General features: G+C 48.0%; 1 protein-coding gene across 2 annotated transcripts in view; it reads left to right on the forward strand.

The window, feature by feature from the left end:
* Window positions 1-15,443, forward strand: part of LOC132772628 (protein-glutamine gamma-glutamyltransferase E-like) — a 56,621-nt gene that overhangs the window by 22,614 nt on the left and 18,564 nt on the right. For both annotated transcript variants that reach the window (XM_067468318.1, XM_067468317.1), the window contains exons 2-3: window positions 9,545-9,718; window positions 9,814-10,038. In XM_067468318.1, coding sequence (XP_067324419.1) covers window positions 9,562-9,718; window positions 9,814-10,038 — 382 coding nt within the window. In that variant the 5' untranslated portion in view covers window positions 9,545-9,561. The remainder of the gene's footprint in view (window positions 1-9,544; window positions 9,719-9,813; window positions 10,039-15,443) is intronic.

The raw sequence follows: 15,443 nt of genomic DNA on the forward strand, positions 1-15,443 counted from the left end.
AGGGTCTCTTCCAACTCTAGGAGTCTATCTCTTCTGTCTCTTCCTATCTATTATCTTCTTCTCTAGAGATCTCAAAATAGAGGCTGGATTATTATTATTATTATTATTATTATTATTATTATTATTATTATTCTCTCCCAAAGGGGACTCAAAGCTGTCATCTGCTAGGAACAATTTGGTTGTATGTGTTCCTTTCTGACAGAAGAGGATGGACTAGATGGCCTCTGAGGGTCCCTTCCAATTCCAGAAATCTATCTTGCTCATCTGTCTCTTCCTATCTATTATCTTTCTCTTTAGGGATCACAAAACAGAGGCTGGATGGCATTAGGGTTGGGAGGGCATTATTATTACTGTAATTATGTACACATGAAATCATTAATATACAATTTATGATATACACAAATGCAAATATTAAAACAGAAGTAAATAATAACAGCATTAAAAAAAACCTCACAGTTTAAATCCATCAAAAAAGTTAAAAACCACAGCACAGCTTTGGTTGTGTGCTTCCTTTCTGGGAGGAAGGGGTGGACTGGATGCCCTCTGAGGGTTCCTTCCAACTCTGGGAAACTACCTATCTTCTTCTCTGGAGATCTCAAAGCAGAGGCTGGGTGGATAGATGGCCATCTGTTGGGAGAGCTTTGGTTGTGTCTCTTTCCTGACAAAGAGGGTTGGACTGGATGTCTTCTGAGGGTCCCTTCCAACTCTAGAAGTCGATAGATAATTTTCTCTGGAGATCTCAAAGCAGAGACTGGGTGGATGGATGGCCATCTATTGGGAGAGCTTTGGTTGTGTCTCCATACTGGCAAAAAGGGTTGGACTAGATGGCCTCTGAGGATCCCTTCCAACTTGAAGAGTCTGTCTATGGTTGTGTCTCCTTCCTGGCAAAGAGGGTTGGACTGGATGGCCTCTGATGGTCCCTTCCAACTCGAAGAGTCTGCCTATCATCTTCTTCTCTAGAGATTTAGAGGATGAGTGCATGGATGACCATCTGTTGGGAATGCTTTGGTTGTATCTCCTTCCTGGCAAAGAGAGTCGGACTGGATGGCCTCTGAGGGTCCCTTCCAACTCTAGGAGTTGATATATCATCTTCTTCTCTGGAATTCTCAAACCAGAGGCTGGGTGGATGGATGGCCATCTGTTGGGAATGCTTTAGTTGTGTCTCCTTCCTGGCAAAGAGGGTTGGATAGGATGGCCTCTGAAGGTCCCTTCCAACTCGAAGAGTCGATCTACCTTCTTCTCTGGAGATCTTAAAGCAGAGGCTGGGTGGATGGATGGCCATCTGTTGGGAGAGCTTTGGTTGTGTCTCCTTCTTGGCAAAGAGGGTTGGACTAGATGGCCTCTGAGGGTCCCTTCCAACTTGAAGAGTCTGCCTATCATCATCTTCTCTGCAGATCTCAAAACAGAGGCTGAGTGGATGGATAGCCATCTGTTGGGAGAGCTTTGGTTGTGTCTCCTTCTTGGCAAAGAGGGTTGGACTAGATGGCCTCTGAGGATCCCTTCCAACTTGAAGAGTCTGCCTATCATCATCTTCTCTGCAGATCTCAAAACAGGCTGGGTGGATGGATAGCCATCTGTTGGGAGTGCATTGGTTGTGTCTCCTTCCTGGCAAAGAGGGTTGGACTAGATGGCCTCTGAGGATCCTTTCCAACTCGATCTTCTCTAGAGATCTCAAAGCAGAGGCTGGGTGGATGGATGACCATCTGTTGGGAGGGCTTGTTGTGTCTCCATCCTGGCAAAGAGGGTTGGACTAGATGGCCCCTGAGGGTCCCTTCCAACTCGAAGAGTCTGCCTATCATCTTCTTCTCTAGAGATCTAGAGGCTGGGTGGATGGATGGTCATCTGTTGGGAGGGCTTTGGCTGTGTGCCTTGCTTTCTAGCAGAAGGTGCCCATCCTCCTTTGGTCTTTGAGCATCCTCCTCCTGGGCTTCTTCCCAGAAGAGATTTATTTCCCAAAGGCTGGCTGGTCGCCAGAGGGCGAGGAAAGCATCGCGGGTGGCCCTTGTTTGCATGCCAAAGGCTCTCCTTGTTGTTGTTGTTGTTGTTGTGTACCTTCATGTCATGTTCCACTTATGGGAGATAAGGAAGACCCTCCTCTTCTTCTTGCCGGCCTTTTTCCCACGGCCCTTACCCTGAGGCTGAGAGTGTGTGACCTGCAGGAGGCCTTCCAGTGGGCCTCCGTGGACGAGCAAAGGGACTCATCCCACTTGGGAAATGAAGAAACGTCAGGAGAGAGTGCTTCTGGAACATGGCTAGTCATACAGCTCTGCAAACTCACAGCAACCCAGTGATTCCGGCCATGAAAGCCTTGGACAACACCATGAATGGATGTTGTGATGGTCTCAAACCACCAGGAGACTGAAACATTAAAATATTAGAACTTTGGGACCTCCAGATTAGATAGTTACAGCGCGATGATCCCGAGTTTCACTTCCTTGGGAGCGAAACATAGGCCCTGGGTTGTTGTAGGTTTTTCGGGCTGTATGGCCATGTTCCAGAAGCATTCTCTCCTGACGTTTTGCCTGCATCTATGGCAGGCATCCTCAGAGTTTGTGAGGATGGAGAAGCCTGCAATAGGGGCTTCTGGGACATTGTTGTTGTTGTTGTTGTTGTTGTTGTTTATATCCCACTTTTTCTCTCCATACAGAGTGAGGACCCTTCCGCACAGTCCTCTAACTCAGAACATCAAGGCTGGTAATCCACAATATCTGCTGTGAACTGGGTTATCTGAGTCCACACTGCCATATAACCCAGTTCAAAGCAGATATTGTGGGATTTTATACAACTGTGTGGAGACTCAAAGCGACTCACAACTCAAACTCACAACTTAGACCCCAAACATCTGGAGGACGACCAGCTTAGCAATAACAACAACAATACTGATTGCATTTTCCCTCGCCCCTATCTCTGCACCCACCCATCTATCTATCCATCCATCCTTCTTCTCTAGAGGTCTTAAAATAGATCAGATGGCCATCTACTAGGAGGGCTTTGGTTGTGTCTCTTTTCTGGAAAAGAGGGTTGGACTGGGTGGCCTTTGAGGGTCCCTTCCAACTTAGACTCCTAGTTAGAAGGGACCCTCAAAAGCATCCATTCCAACCCTCTCCACCCATCCATCTATCGATTCCCTCTCCTATCTATCTATCTATCTATCTATATATCTATCTATCTATCTATCTATCTATCTATCCATTCATCCATCCATCCATCCGTCCATCCATCCTGCCTTCCATCTATCTATCTATCTATCTATCTATCTATCTATCTATCTATCATCTATCTATCATCTATCTATCTATCTATCTATCTATCTATCTATCTATCTATCTTTCCTTCTTCTCTAGAGGTCTTAAAACAGGCCGCATGGCCATCTGCTGGGAGTGTTTTGGTTGTGTCTCCTTTCTGGAAAAGAGGGTAGCCTTTGAGGGTCCCTTCCAACTTAGACTCCTAGTTAGAAGGGACCCTCAAAGGCCATCCAGTCCAACCCTCTCCACCCATCCATCTATGATTCCCTCTCTCATCCATCCATCTATTCTTCTCTAGAGGTCTTAAAACAGGCCAGATGACCATCTACTGGGAGGGCTTTGGTTGTGTCTCCTTTCTGGCAAAGAGGGATGGCCTTTGAGGGTCCCTTCCAACTCAGATTCCTAGGGTTGGAAGGGATCTTCAAAGGGCATCTAGTCCTACCCTCTCCATCTATCTATCCATCTATCAATTACATCTCTCATCCATCCATCCATCTATCAATGCTTTATCTCAAGAGGTCTTCAAATAAGGCAGATGGTCATTTGTTGTGAGGGCTTTGGTTGTGTTTCCTTCCTGCAAAGAGGGATGGCCCTTCTAACTCAGATTCCTAGGGTTTGAAGGGACCCTCAAAGGCCACCTAGTCCAACCCTCTACATACATCCATCTATCGATTCCATCTCCCATCCATTCATCTATCTATCTATCTATCTATCTATCTATCTATCCATCCATCCATCCATCCATCCATCCATCTATCTATCTATCCTTCTTCTCTAGAGATCTTAAACAGGCCGGATGGCCATCTACTCGGAGAGCTTTAGTTGCGTCTCCTTCCTGACAAAGAGGGTTGGACTGGATGGCCTTTAAGGATCCCTTCCAACTCAGAATCCTAGAGTTGGAAGGTACCCTCAAAGGCCATCTAGTCCAACCCTCTCCATGCATCCATCTATCGATTCCATCTCTCATCTATCTATCTATCTATCTATCTATCTATCCTTTTCTAGAGGTCTTAAAATAGGGCGGATGGTTATCTGTTGGGAGAGCTTTAGTTGCGTCTCCTTCCTGACAAAGAGGGTTGGACTGGATGGCCTTTAAGGGTCCCTTCCAACTCAGAATCCTAGAGTTGGAAGGTACCCTCAAAGGCCATCTAGTCCAACCCTCTCCATGCATCCATCTATCTATCTATCGATTCCCTCTCTCATCTATCTATATCTATCTATCTATATCTATCTATCTATCTATCTATCCTTTTCTAGAGGTCTTAAAATTGGGCGGATGGTTATCTGTTGGGAGGGCTTTGGTTGTGTCTCCTTCTTGACAAAGAGGGTTGGACTGGATGACCTTTGAGGGTCCCTTCCAACTCCAGGAGTCCATCTCATCTGTCTCTTCCTGTCCAGGGGGCGGAATTCTAGGGGGCAGGACACAATTCTAGCCCTTTCCTCATATTTCTCAATGGTCAGGAGAGAAGGAAACTCTGCTCCAGTTAAGAGGAATGGCCTTGGCCTTCTCTGCTGCAGCGTCACACCTCTGGCTTTGGTTCCCCAAGCCCTCTTTTCCTTTGGGGGGGGGGGGGGTCCCGTTTCCCCCTATTCCCTGGTCGAGGTCGGGAAAAAGGAAGGAAGAGGAGGAAGTGGGAGGAAGAGAGGCGGCGGGGCCGGTCCCGAGTGGAAATGCCTGACTCACGCCCAGAGACAGAGACAGAGAAAGAGACGGGCGGAGCTGCCGTCATTTTCCCGGAGGGAAAAAAGGAAGGAGGGAGATGGGAGAGATTAAGGAGGGAGGAAAGGAGGGAGGAAAGAGGGAGGGAAGCAGGCAGGCGAACAAACAAGGAAGCTTGGCTCCCGCCTGTGGTTTGCAACCGCTGAGGCTCTGATCCACTTTTCCACGCATCCTGGGCATCCCCGAGACTAGAGCCAGGCTGTGGAGATGTTTGCCAAGCATTGAAATCCCACAGTCCAGCTGGGTCACTCCCGACTTGAGGGTTTGGAAGCAGAGGCTGGATGGCCATCTGCTGGGAGGGCTTTGGTTGTGCTTTTCCTGGCTGGCAGAAAGGGGGTGGACTAGATGGCCTTTGAGGATCCCTTCCAACTCTAGGATTCTATCTCTCCACCCATCCATCTATCGATTCCATCTCTCATCTATCTATCCTTCTATTCTTGAGGTCTTAAAAATAGACTCGTGGCCATCTGCTGGGAAGGCTTTGGTTGTGCTTTTCCTGCCTTGCAGACAGGAGGTGGACTAGATGGCCTTTGAGGATCCCTTCCAACTCTAGAATATCTCTCCACTCACCCATCTATCGATTCCATTTCACATCTATCTATCTATCTATCTATCTATCTATCTATCTATCTATCCTTCTCTAGAGGTCTTAAACCAGGCTAGATGGCCATCTGCTGGAAGGGCTTTGGTTGTGTCTCCATCCTGGCAACAAGGGTTGGACTGGGTGGCCTTTGAGGATCCCTTCCAACTCTAGAAGTCTATCTCTCCACTCACCCATCTATCGATTCCATTTCACATCTATCTATCTATCTATCTATCTATCTATCTATCTATCTATCTATCTATCCTTCTCTAGAGGTCTTAAACCAGGCTAGATGGCCATCTGCTGGAAGGGCTTTGGTTGTGTCTCCATCCTGGCAACAAGGGTTGGACTGGGTGGCCTTTGAGGGTCCCTTCCAACTCTAGGATTCTATCTCTCCACCCACCCCTCTATCGATTCCATCTCTCATCTATCTATCTATCTATCTATCTATCTATCTATCTATCTATCCTTCTTCTCTAGAGGTCTTAAAGCAGGCTAGATGGCCATCTGCTAGGAGGGCTTTGGTTGTGTCTCCATCCTGGCAATGAGGGTTGGACTGGGTGGCCTTCGAGGGTCCCTTCCAACTCTAGGAGTCTATCTCTCCACCCATCCATCTATCGATTCCATCTCTCATCTATCTATCTATCTATCTATCTATCTATCTATCTATCTATCTATCTATCTATCTATCCTTCTCTAGAGGTCTTAAACCAGGCTAGATGGCCATCTGCTGGATGGGCTTTGGTTGTGTCTCCATCCTGGCAACAAGGGTTGGACTGGGTGGCCTTTGAGGGTCCCTTCCAACTCTAGGATTCTATCTCTCCACTCACCCATCTATCGATTCCATTTCACATCTATCTATCTATCTATCTATCTATCTATCTATCTATCTATCTATCCTTCTTCTCTAGAGGTCTTAAAGCAGGCTAGATGGCCATCTGCTAGGAGGGCTTTGGTTGTGTCTCCATCCTGGCAAAAGAGGGCTGGACTGGGTGGCCTTCGAGGGTCCCTTCCAACTCTAGGATTCTATCTCTCCACCCATCCATCTATCCATTCCATCTCTCATCTGTCTATCGATCCTTCTTCTCTGGAAATCTTAAAACAAGCTAAATGACCATCTGTTGGGAAGGCTTTGGTTGTGTCTCCATCTTGGCAAAAAGGGTTACACTTCGAGGGTCCCTTCCAACTCTATCTCATCTATTTCTTCCTATCTGTTGTCTTCTTCTGTAGAGATCTCAAAACAGAGGCTGGATTATTATTATTATTATTATTATTATTATTTATACCACACTTTATCTCTCCCAAAGGGGGCTCAAAGCGGCCATCTGTATTTATGTACATATTTATTTATTTACTTTTATCCCGCTTTTCTCTTTTTTTTGGTTGTATGTGTTTCTTTCTGGCAGAAGGGGGTGGACTAGATGGCCTCTGAGGGTCCCTTTCAACTAGGATTCCATTCATCCATCTATTTTATCTCTCATCTAGCATCAGCTTCTTCTCTAGAGGTCTTAAAACAGGCTAGATAGCCATCTATCGGGAGGGCTTTGGTTGTGTCCATTCCTTTCTGGCAGCAGGGGTGGACTGGATGATCTTTACGGGTCCCAGCCCCAAGAGTTTATCTATCCACCCATCTATTTATTTCATCTACCATCTATCTATCTATCTATCTATCTATCTATCATCTATCTATCTATCTATCTATCTATCTATCAGGCCATCTGATGGGAGGGTCTTGGTTGTGTCTCCTGCCTGGCATAAGAGGGCTGGACTGGATGTCCTTTGGGGGTCCCTTCTAACTCTAGGAGTCCATCTATTATCTCAAAACGGAGGCTGGATGGCCATCTGTTGGATGCGCTTGGGTGGTGTACATTCCTTTCTGGCAGAAGGAGGTGGACTAGATGGCCTCTGAGGGTCCCTTCCAACTCTAGGAGACTATCTACCATATCCTTCTCTAGAGATCTCCAAACAGAGGCTGGGTGTCCATCTGCTGGGATGGTTTTAGTTGTCTGTGCATTCCTTTCTGACAGAAGAGGGCTGGACTAGATGGCCACTGAGGGTCCCTCTGAGGAGTCCATCTACGATCTTCCTCTCTAGAGAGATTCAGAAGAGAGACTGGATGGCCATCTACTGGAAGGGCTTTGGTTGTGTGCGGTCCTTTCTGGCAGAAGAAGGCTGGACTAGATGGCCTCTGAGGTTCCCTTCCAACTCTGGGATCTTTTCCTTTAGAGATCTCCAAACAGATGCTGGGAGTCCATCTGCTGGGAGGGCTTCAGTTGTGTGTGCGTTCCTTTCTGGTAGAAGAGGGCTGAACTAGATGGCCTCTGAGGATCCCTTCCAACTCTAGGAGTCCATCTATGATCTTCTTCTCTAGAGATATCAAAAGAGACACTGGATGGCCATCTGTTGGGAGCGATTGGATGGTGTACATTCCTTTCTGGCAGAAGGGGGATGACTAGATGGACTCTGAGGGTCCCTTCCCGCTCTAGGATCTTCTTCTCTAGAGATCTCAGAGAATGGAAGGCCATCTTGTCGAGGCCAAGTTCCCCTGGAGTTGAGATTCCTAGCGTATGGAAGGCCATCTGTTGGGAGCGATTGCATGGTGTACATTCCTTTCTGGCAGAAGGGCGAGGACTAGATGGCCTCTGAGGGTCCCTTCCAATGCTAGGATCTTTTCTAGAGATCTCCAAACAGAGGCTGGGTGTCCATCTGCTGAGAGGGTTTTAGTTGTGCATGTGTGTTCCTTTCTGGCAGAAGGAGGTGGACTAGATGGCCTCTGAGGGTCCCTTCCAACTCTTGGAGACTATGTATCATATCCTTTTCTAGAGATCTCCAAACAGAGGCTGGGTGGGTGTCCATCTGCTGGGAGGATTTTAGCTGTGTGTGTGTGTGTGAGTGTTCCTTTCTGGCAGAAGGGGGTGGATTGGATGGCCTCTGAGGGTCCCTCCTAACTCTAGAAATCTCCAAACAGAGGCTTGGGTGTCCATCTGCCGAGAGGGTTTTAGTTGTGTGTGTGTGTTACTTCCTGGCAGAAGGAGGTGGGCTGGCCGGCCTTGAGGGTCCCCCCCAACTCTAGAGATCCCCAAACAGAGGCTGTGTGCCCATCTGCTGGGAGGGTTTGAGTTGTGTGTGTGTTCCTTTCTGGCAGAAGGGGGTGGACTAGATGGCCTCTGAGGGTCCCTTCCAACTCTAGGAGACTTTGTATCATATACTTTTCTAGAGATCTCCAAACGGAGGCTGGGTGTCCATCTGCTGGGAGGGTTTTAGTTGTGTCTGTGTGCGTGTGTTCCTTTCTGGCAGAAGGGGGTGGACCGGATGGCCTCTGAGGGTCCCTTCCAACTCTAGAGATCCCCAAACAGAGGCTGTGTGTCCATTTGCTAGGAGGGTTTTAGTTGTGTATGTGTGTGTGTGTGTGTTCCTCTCTGGCAGAAGGGGGTGGACCGGATGGCCTCTGAGGGTCCCTTCCAGCTATGTATCATATCCTTTTCTAGAGATCCCCAAACAGAGGCTGGGTGTCCATCTGCTTGGAGGGTTTTAGTTGTGTCTGTGTGTGTGTGTGTTCCTTTCTGGCAGAAGGGGGTGGGCTGGCTGGCCTTGAGGGCTCCCTCCCAGCTGTCGGGCTCCCTGACCCGGTGTGTGTGTGTGTGTTCCTTTCTGGCAGAAGGGGGTGGATTGGATGGCCTCTGAGGGTCCCTTCCAGCTATGTATCATATCCTTTTCTAGAGATCTCCAAACCGAGGCTGAGTGCCCATCTGCTGGGAGGGTTTGAGTTGTGTATGTGAGTGTGTGTTCCTTTCTGGCAGAAGGGGGTGGATTGGATGGCCTCTGAGGGTCCCTTCCAACTCTAGAGATCCCCAAACAGAGGCTGGGTGTCCATCTGCTGGGAGGGTTTTAGAGTATGTGTGTGTATGTTCCTCTCTGGCAGAAGGGGGTGGGCTGGCTGGCCTTGAGGGCTCTTTCCCAGCTGACCCGGTGCCCCCCCCCCCGTCCCCCTTGCAGAGCTGACCCCGACCCACATGAACTGGCAGTCGCCCTCGAACGGGCAGGCGCACCGGACGTCGCGCTTCTCGTCCTCGGAGCCGGTCTTCCGCCGCGGGCAGGAGTTCACCTTCACCGTCTACCTGAGCCAAGCCCCGCAGGGCGGGGAGGCCTTCTCCTTCGTCGCCGAGACCGGTGAGGAGGGGTATGGGGAGGGAGGGGGCGAGGGAGGGAGTGGTCTAGAGGCGGGCATGCCCTGAGTGCCCCCCATCCTTTCTGTCTCCCCGCAGGCTCGTCCCCGTCGGAGTCCCAGGGCACGCGCGCCTCCTTCGGTGGCGGGGGCGGCGGCGGGTGGGGGGCGTCGCTGGTGGGCCGCGAGGGCAACCAGCTCTCCTTCTCGCTGACCAGCCCGGCCTCGGCCCCCGTCGGGCGGTGGAAGCTCAGCCTCCGGGTCGGGCAAGGAAACGCCCGCCTCCTCGGCCAGTTCGTCCTGCTCTTCAACCCCTGGTGCTCAGGTCAGTCCCCACGAGGGACACAGACAGGGAGGGAGGGAGGGAGGGACACAGGGAGGGCCCCGACAGGCGAGACTGGGTGGCCTCAAGGGGCCCCTCCACGCAGGATTATTGTTCTCATCAGCATCACCCTCATCCAACACTGGCTGGGTGGCCACCTGTCGGGGGTTGGACTAGATGGCCCTTGGGGTCCCCTCCAGCTCTAGGGTCCCATGAATCTATTATTATTATTATTATTATTATTATTATTATTTTCAGCACCAGCATCAAGCACTGGCTGCGTGGCTATCTGTCGGGGGTTGGACTAGATGGCCCTTGTGGTCCCCTCCAGCTCTAGGGTCCCATGAATCTATTATTATTATTATTATTATTATTATTATTATTATTATTATCAGCAGCACTAGCAGCAGTAGGATCAAGCACTGGCTGTGTAGCCATCTGTCGGGGGTTGGACTAGATGGCCACTGGGGTCCCCTCCAGCTCTAGGATCCCATGAAACTATTATTATTATTATTATTATTATTATTATTATTATTATTATTATTTTCAGCACCAGCATCAAGCACTGGCTGCGTGGCTATCTGTCGGGGGTTGGACTAGATGGCCCTTGGGGTCCCCTCCAGCTCTAGGATCCCATGATTCTGTAATAATAATAATAATAATAATAATAATAATTATTATTATTATTATTATTATTAGCACTAACAGGAGCAGCATCAAGCACTGGCTGGTGGCCACCTGTCAGGGGTTGGACTAGATGGCCCCTGGGATCCTCTCCAGCTTTGGGTCCCATGATTCTATTATTATTATTGTTATTGTTGTTGTTGTTGTTATTATTATTATTATTATTATTATTATTATCAACACTAACAGCAGCAGCATCAAGCACTGGCTGGGTGGCCATCTGTCAGGGGTTGGACTAGATGGCCCCTGGGATCCCCTCTAGCTCTAGGATCCCATGAATCAAGTATTAATATCAATAATATTATTGTCATCATCATCATCAAGCAGAGGCTGCATTGTGTTTTTCATGCCTGGCAGAAGGAGATTGGGTGGGCCTTGAGATCCCTTCCAACTCTAGGGCCCCATGATTCTATCATCATCATTATCATCATCATCATTATCATCCTCATCATCCTCATCAAGGAGCAACTGTAGGGCCGTCTGTTGGGGGTGCTTGGATTGCAGTCTCCTCCAACTGCACGATCCCATGATCCTATATTATTATTATTATTATTATTATTATTATTATTATTATTATTATCAGCAGCAGTATCAAGCATTAGCTGGAGTGGCCATCTGTCAGGTGGTTGGACTGGATGGCCTTTGGGATTCCCTCCGACACTAGGCTCCCATGATCTCTGGTCTCTGAGAGGTCCCCCCCCCTCTCTCTCTTGTGGGGTTCCTCCTCAGGGGGCCATTCTCTCCCCTCTGTTGTTTAACATCTCTATGCGACCACTTGCTCAGCTGGTTCAAGGTTTTGGGCTGGAGTGTGACCAGTACGCTGATGACACTCATCTGGTGCTGAAGATGGAAGGCCGACCGGACTCTGTACCCGATTGTTTCCATCAGTGCCTCATTGAGGCCGTGACTGGATGGCTGTGTGCCAGCAGGTTGAGGGTGAATCCAGCACAGACGGAGATCCTATGGCGGGTCAACCGGGCAGTGGGGACATCCATCTGCCCACCCTGGATGGCGAGGTGCTATGCCCGTCATCATTGGTCAAGAGTCTGGGAGTCCTTTTGGACCCTCTCTTTCTGACGATGGAGGCCCAGGTCTCTCTCCGCCGTGAGCAGAACCGCCTTCTTTCTTTCCCCTGCGGCAGGCTAGACGGCTGGACCCCTCCCTGTCCAGGGATGACCTAGCTATGGGGATCCAGGCCACGGTCATCTCAAGACTGGACTACTGTAACGCCCACTACATTGGCCTTCCTCTGTCGGTGATCTGGAAGCTCAAGTTGGTACAAAACGCAGCTGCTTGGCTTCTTGCGGGAATTCCGATGAGATGCCACATCACCCCGATCTTCCTGCAGCTGCATTGGTTACCCATTGAGCACCGGATCTCTTTCAAAGGGATGGCACTCACCTTGAAGGCCTTGCATGGTCTGGGGCCGATGTACCTGAGGGACCGCCTCACCCCCTCCCAACCCCAGAGATCCCTCCGTTCTGAGGACCAAGATCTATTGGAAGTCCCCAGTGTCAAGACCTTGCGTCTAACAGCAACCAGGCGCAGAGCCTTCACAGCAGTGGCACCATCACTCTGGAATACTCTGCCACCTGAAGTCCGTGCCTTGCGGGACTTACCAGCTTTCCGCAGGGCATGGAAGACATCTCTGTTTCGACAGGCTTTTAATGTCTGATATTGCTGTTTTTAAATTGTTTTAAATTGCTTTTAAATCGTGTTAGATTTTAGCCATTCTTGTAAGCCGCTCCGAGTCCCAGGGGAGTGGCCGCATAGAAGTCCAAATAATACATAAATAAAATTATAAAATAAATCATCATCATCATCATCAAGCACTAGCTGGGTGGCCATCTGTTGGGGGAGGGGGGGGTTGGACTGGATAGCCCTTGGGATAACCTCCGATTCTTGAATCCCATGATTCTAGTAGTTATCATCCTCATCATCAAGCTCTAGCTGGGTGGCCATCTGTCGGGGATTGGATTAGCTGGCCCTTGGGATTCCCTCTGACCCATGGTTCTATTATTATTATTATCATTATTACCATTATTGTTATCCTCATCATCACCATCAAGCAGGGATGGAAGGCCATCTGTCGGGGGTGCTTAGATTGTGCTTTCCCTGCCTGGACTAGATGATTCTATTGTTGTTGTTGTTGTTATTATTATTATTATTATCAGCACTAACAGCAGCAGCATCAAGCACTGGCTGGGTGGTCATCTGTCGGTGGTTGGACTAGATGGCCCTTGTGGTCCCCTCCAGCTCTAGGATCCCATGATTCTATTATTATTATTATTATTATTATTATTATTATTATTATTATTATTATTATTATTATCATCATCATCATCAGTACTAACAGCAGCAGCATCAAGCACTGGCTGGGTGGCCACCTGTCAGGGGTTGGACTAGATGGCCCTTGGGGTCCCCTCCAGCTCTAGGATCCCATGATTCAATAATAATAATAATAATAATAATAATTATTATTATTATTATTATTATTATTATTATCAGCACTAACAGCAGCAGCATCAAGGACTGGCTGGGTGATCCAGTCCAACCACCTGATGGGGGTTGGACTGGATGGCCCTTGGGATGACCTCCGACTCTAGAAGCAGGGATGGAAGGCCATCTGTCGGGATGCTTAGATTGTGCTTTCCCTGCCTGGCAGAATGGGGTGGGACTGGATGACCTTTGGGGTCCCCTCATAGAATCCTAGAATCATAGAATCCTAGAGTGGGAAGAGACCTCCTGGGCCATCATCTAGTCCAACCCCATTCTGCCAAGAAGCAGGAATATTGCATTCAAATCACACCTGACAGATGGCCATCCAGCTTCCAAAGAAGGAGCCTCCACCACACTATCCAGCAGAGAGTTCCACTGCTGGATAGTCCCTCCAACTTTAGGATCCCAGGATTCTATTATTATTATTATTATTATTATTATTATTATTATTATTATTATTATTATTAGATGTACAGCAAGATGAGTCGACAGCAAACAAGGTCACTTTGTTGGCTGTTGTATTGGATCACACGTCAGACCCTTCCCAAGTGTCTAGGACTGTGTGATGTATCGGCGAACAATGCGTGCAGATCCAAGTAGGGTGGCCTCTTAAAGTTGACAGGTAGTAATTTTGTCAGCGCCAATTGGTTTCAAGTGCAGGCCTAGGTCTTTAATAATAATCATTAATATTATTACTATTATTAGCGACTCGAACATCCTATGATTCCAGTATTATTATCGGTATCATAATCATCCTCATCATCAAGCACTGGCTGGATGGCCATCTGTCGGGGGTTGGACTGGGTGACCCTTGGGGTCCCCACCGACTCCAGTATTAATTACTATTATTATCAACCACCATCAAGCAGTGGTCCGAGAGCCATCTGTTGAAGGTTGGACTGGATGGCCTTTGAGATCCCCTCTGACTCTAGAATCCTATGATTCTATCATCCTTATCATCCTCATCCTCACCATCATGCAATAGTTAGAGGGCCATCTGTCAGGGGTGCTTGGATTGTGTTTTCCTTGCCTGGCAGAAGGGAGGTGGATTGGGTGGTCCTTGAGATCCCCTCCAACTTGAGCATCCTATGAATCTAGTATTATTCATACCATTAATATTATTATCCTCATGGTCAAGCAGGGGTTGGAGGGTCAGTTGTTGGGGATTGGACTGGATGGCCCTTGGGATCCCTTCAGACTGTAGGATCCTATGATTCTATCATCATCATCCTCATCATCAAGCACTGGCTAGAGGGCCATCTGTCAGGGCTTGAAGTGAATGGCCCTTGGGGTCCCTTCCGACTCAAGGATCCCATGATTTCAGTATATTATTATTATTATTATTATTATTATTATTATTATTGTTATCATAATCACCATCAAGCAGGGCCATCTGTCAGGGATCGGACTGGGTGGCCTTTGGGATCCCCTCCAGTTCTGGCATCCTATGATTCTATTATTATTATTATTATTATTATTATTATTATTATTATTATTATTACTACTACTATCATCATCCTATGATTCTATCATCATCATCATCATCACGAGCATCCTATGAATCTAGTGGTTAGAGGGCTATCTGTTGGGGGTGCTTGGATTGTGTTTTCCTTGCCTGGCAGAAGGGAGGTGGATTGGATGGCCCTTAGGATCCCTTCCAACTCGAGCATCCTATGAACCTAGTATTATTCATACCATTAATATTATTATCATCATAGTCAAGCAGGGGTTGGAGGGCCATTTGTTGGGGATTGGACTGGATGACCCTTGGTTTCCCTTCTGACTTCAGAATCCTCTGATTCTATCATCATCATCATCATCATCATCCTCATCATCATTCTCATCACCAAGCACTAGCCAGAGGGCCATCTGTTGGGGGTTGATATGAATGGCCCTTGGGGTCCCCTCCGACTTGAGGATCCTATGATTCCAGTATTAATTACTATTATTATCCCCACCATTAAGCAGGAGCCTTAGGGCCACCTGTCAGGGGTTGGACTGGTTGGCCTTTGGGGTCCCCACCGACTCAAGGATCTTATAATTCCAGTATTTATTATTATTATTATTATTATTATTATTATTATCATCACCACCATTAAGCAGAGGCCTGAGGGGGGGGTTGGACTGGTTGACCTTTGGGGTCCCCACTGACTCGAGTATCTTATGATTCCAGTATTATTCTATTATTATTATTATTATTATTATTATTATTATTATTATCACCA

This window comes from Anolis sagrei, chromosome 4 (assembly GCF_037176765.1).
Source record: "Anolis sagrei isolate rAnoSag1 chromosome 4, rAnoSag1.mat, whole genome shotgun sequence".
Classification (NCBI taxonomy): Eukaryota; Metazoa; Chordata; class Lepidosauria; order Squamata; family Dactyloidae; genus Anolis; species Anolis sagrei.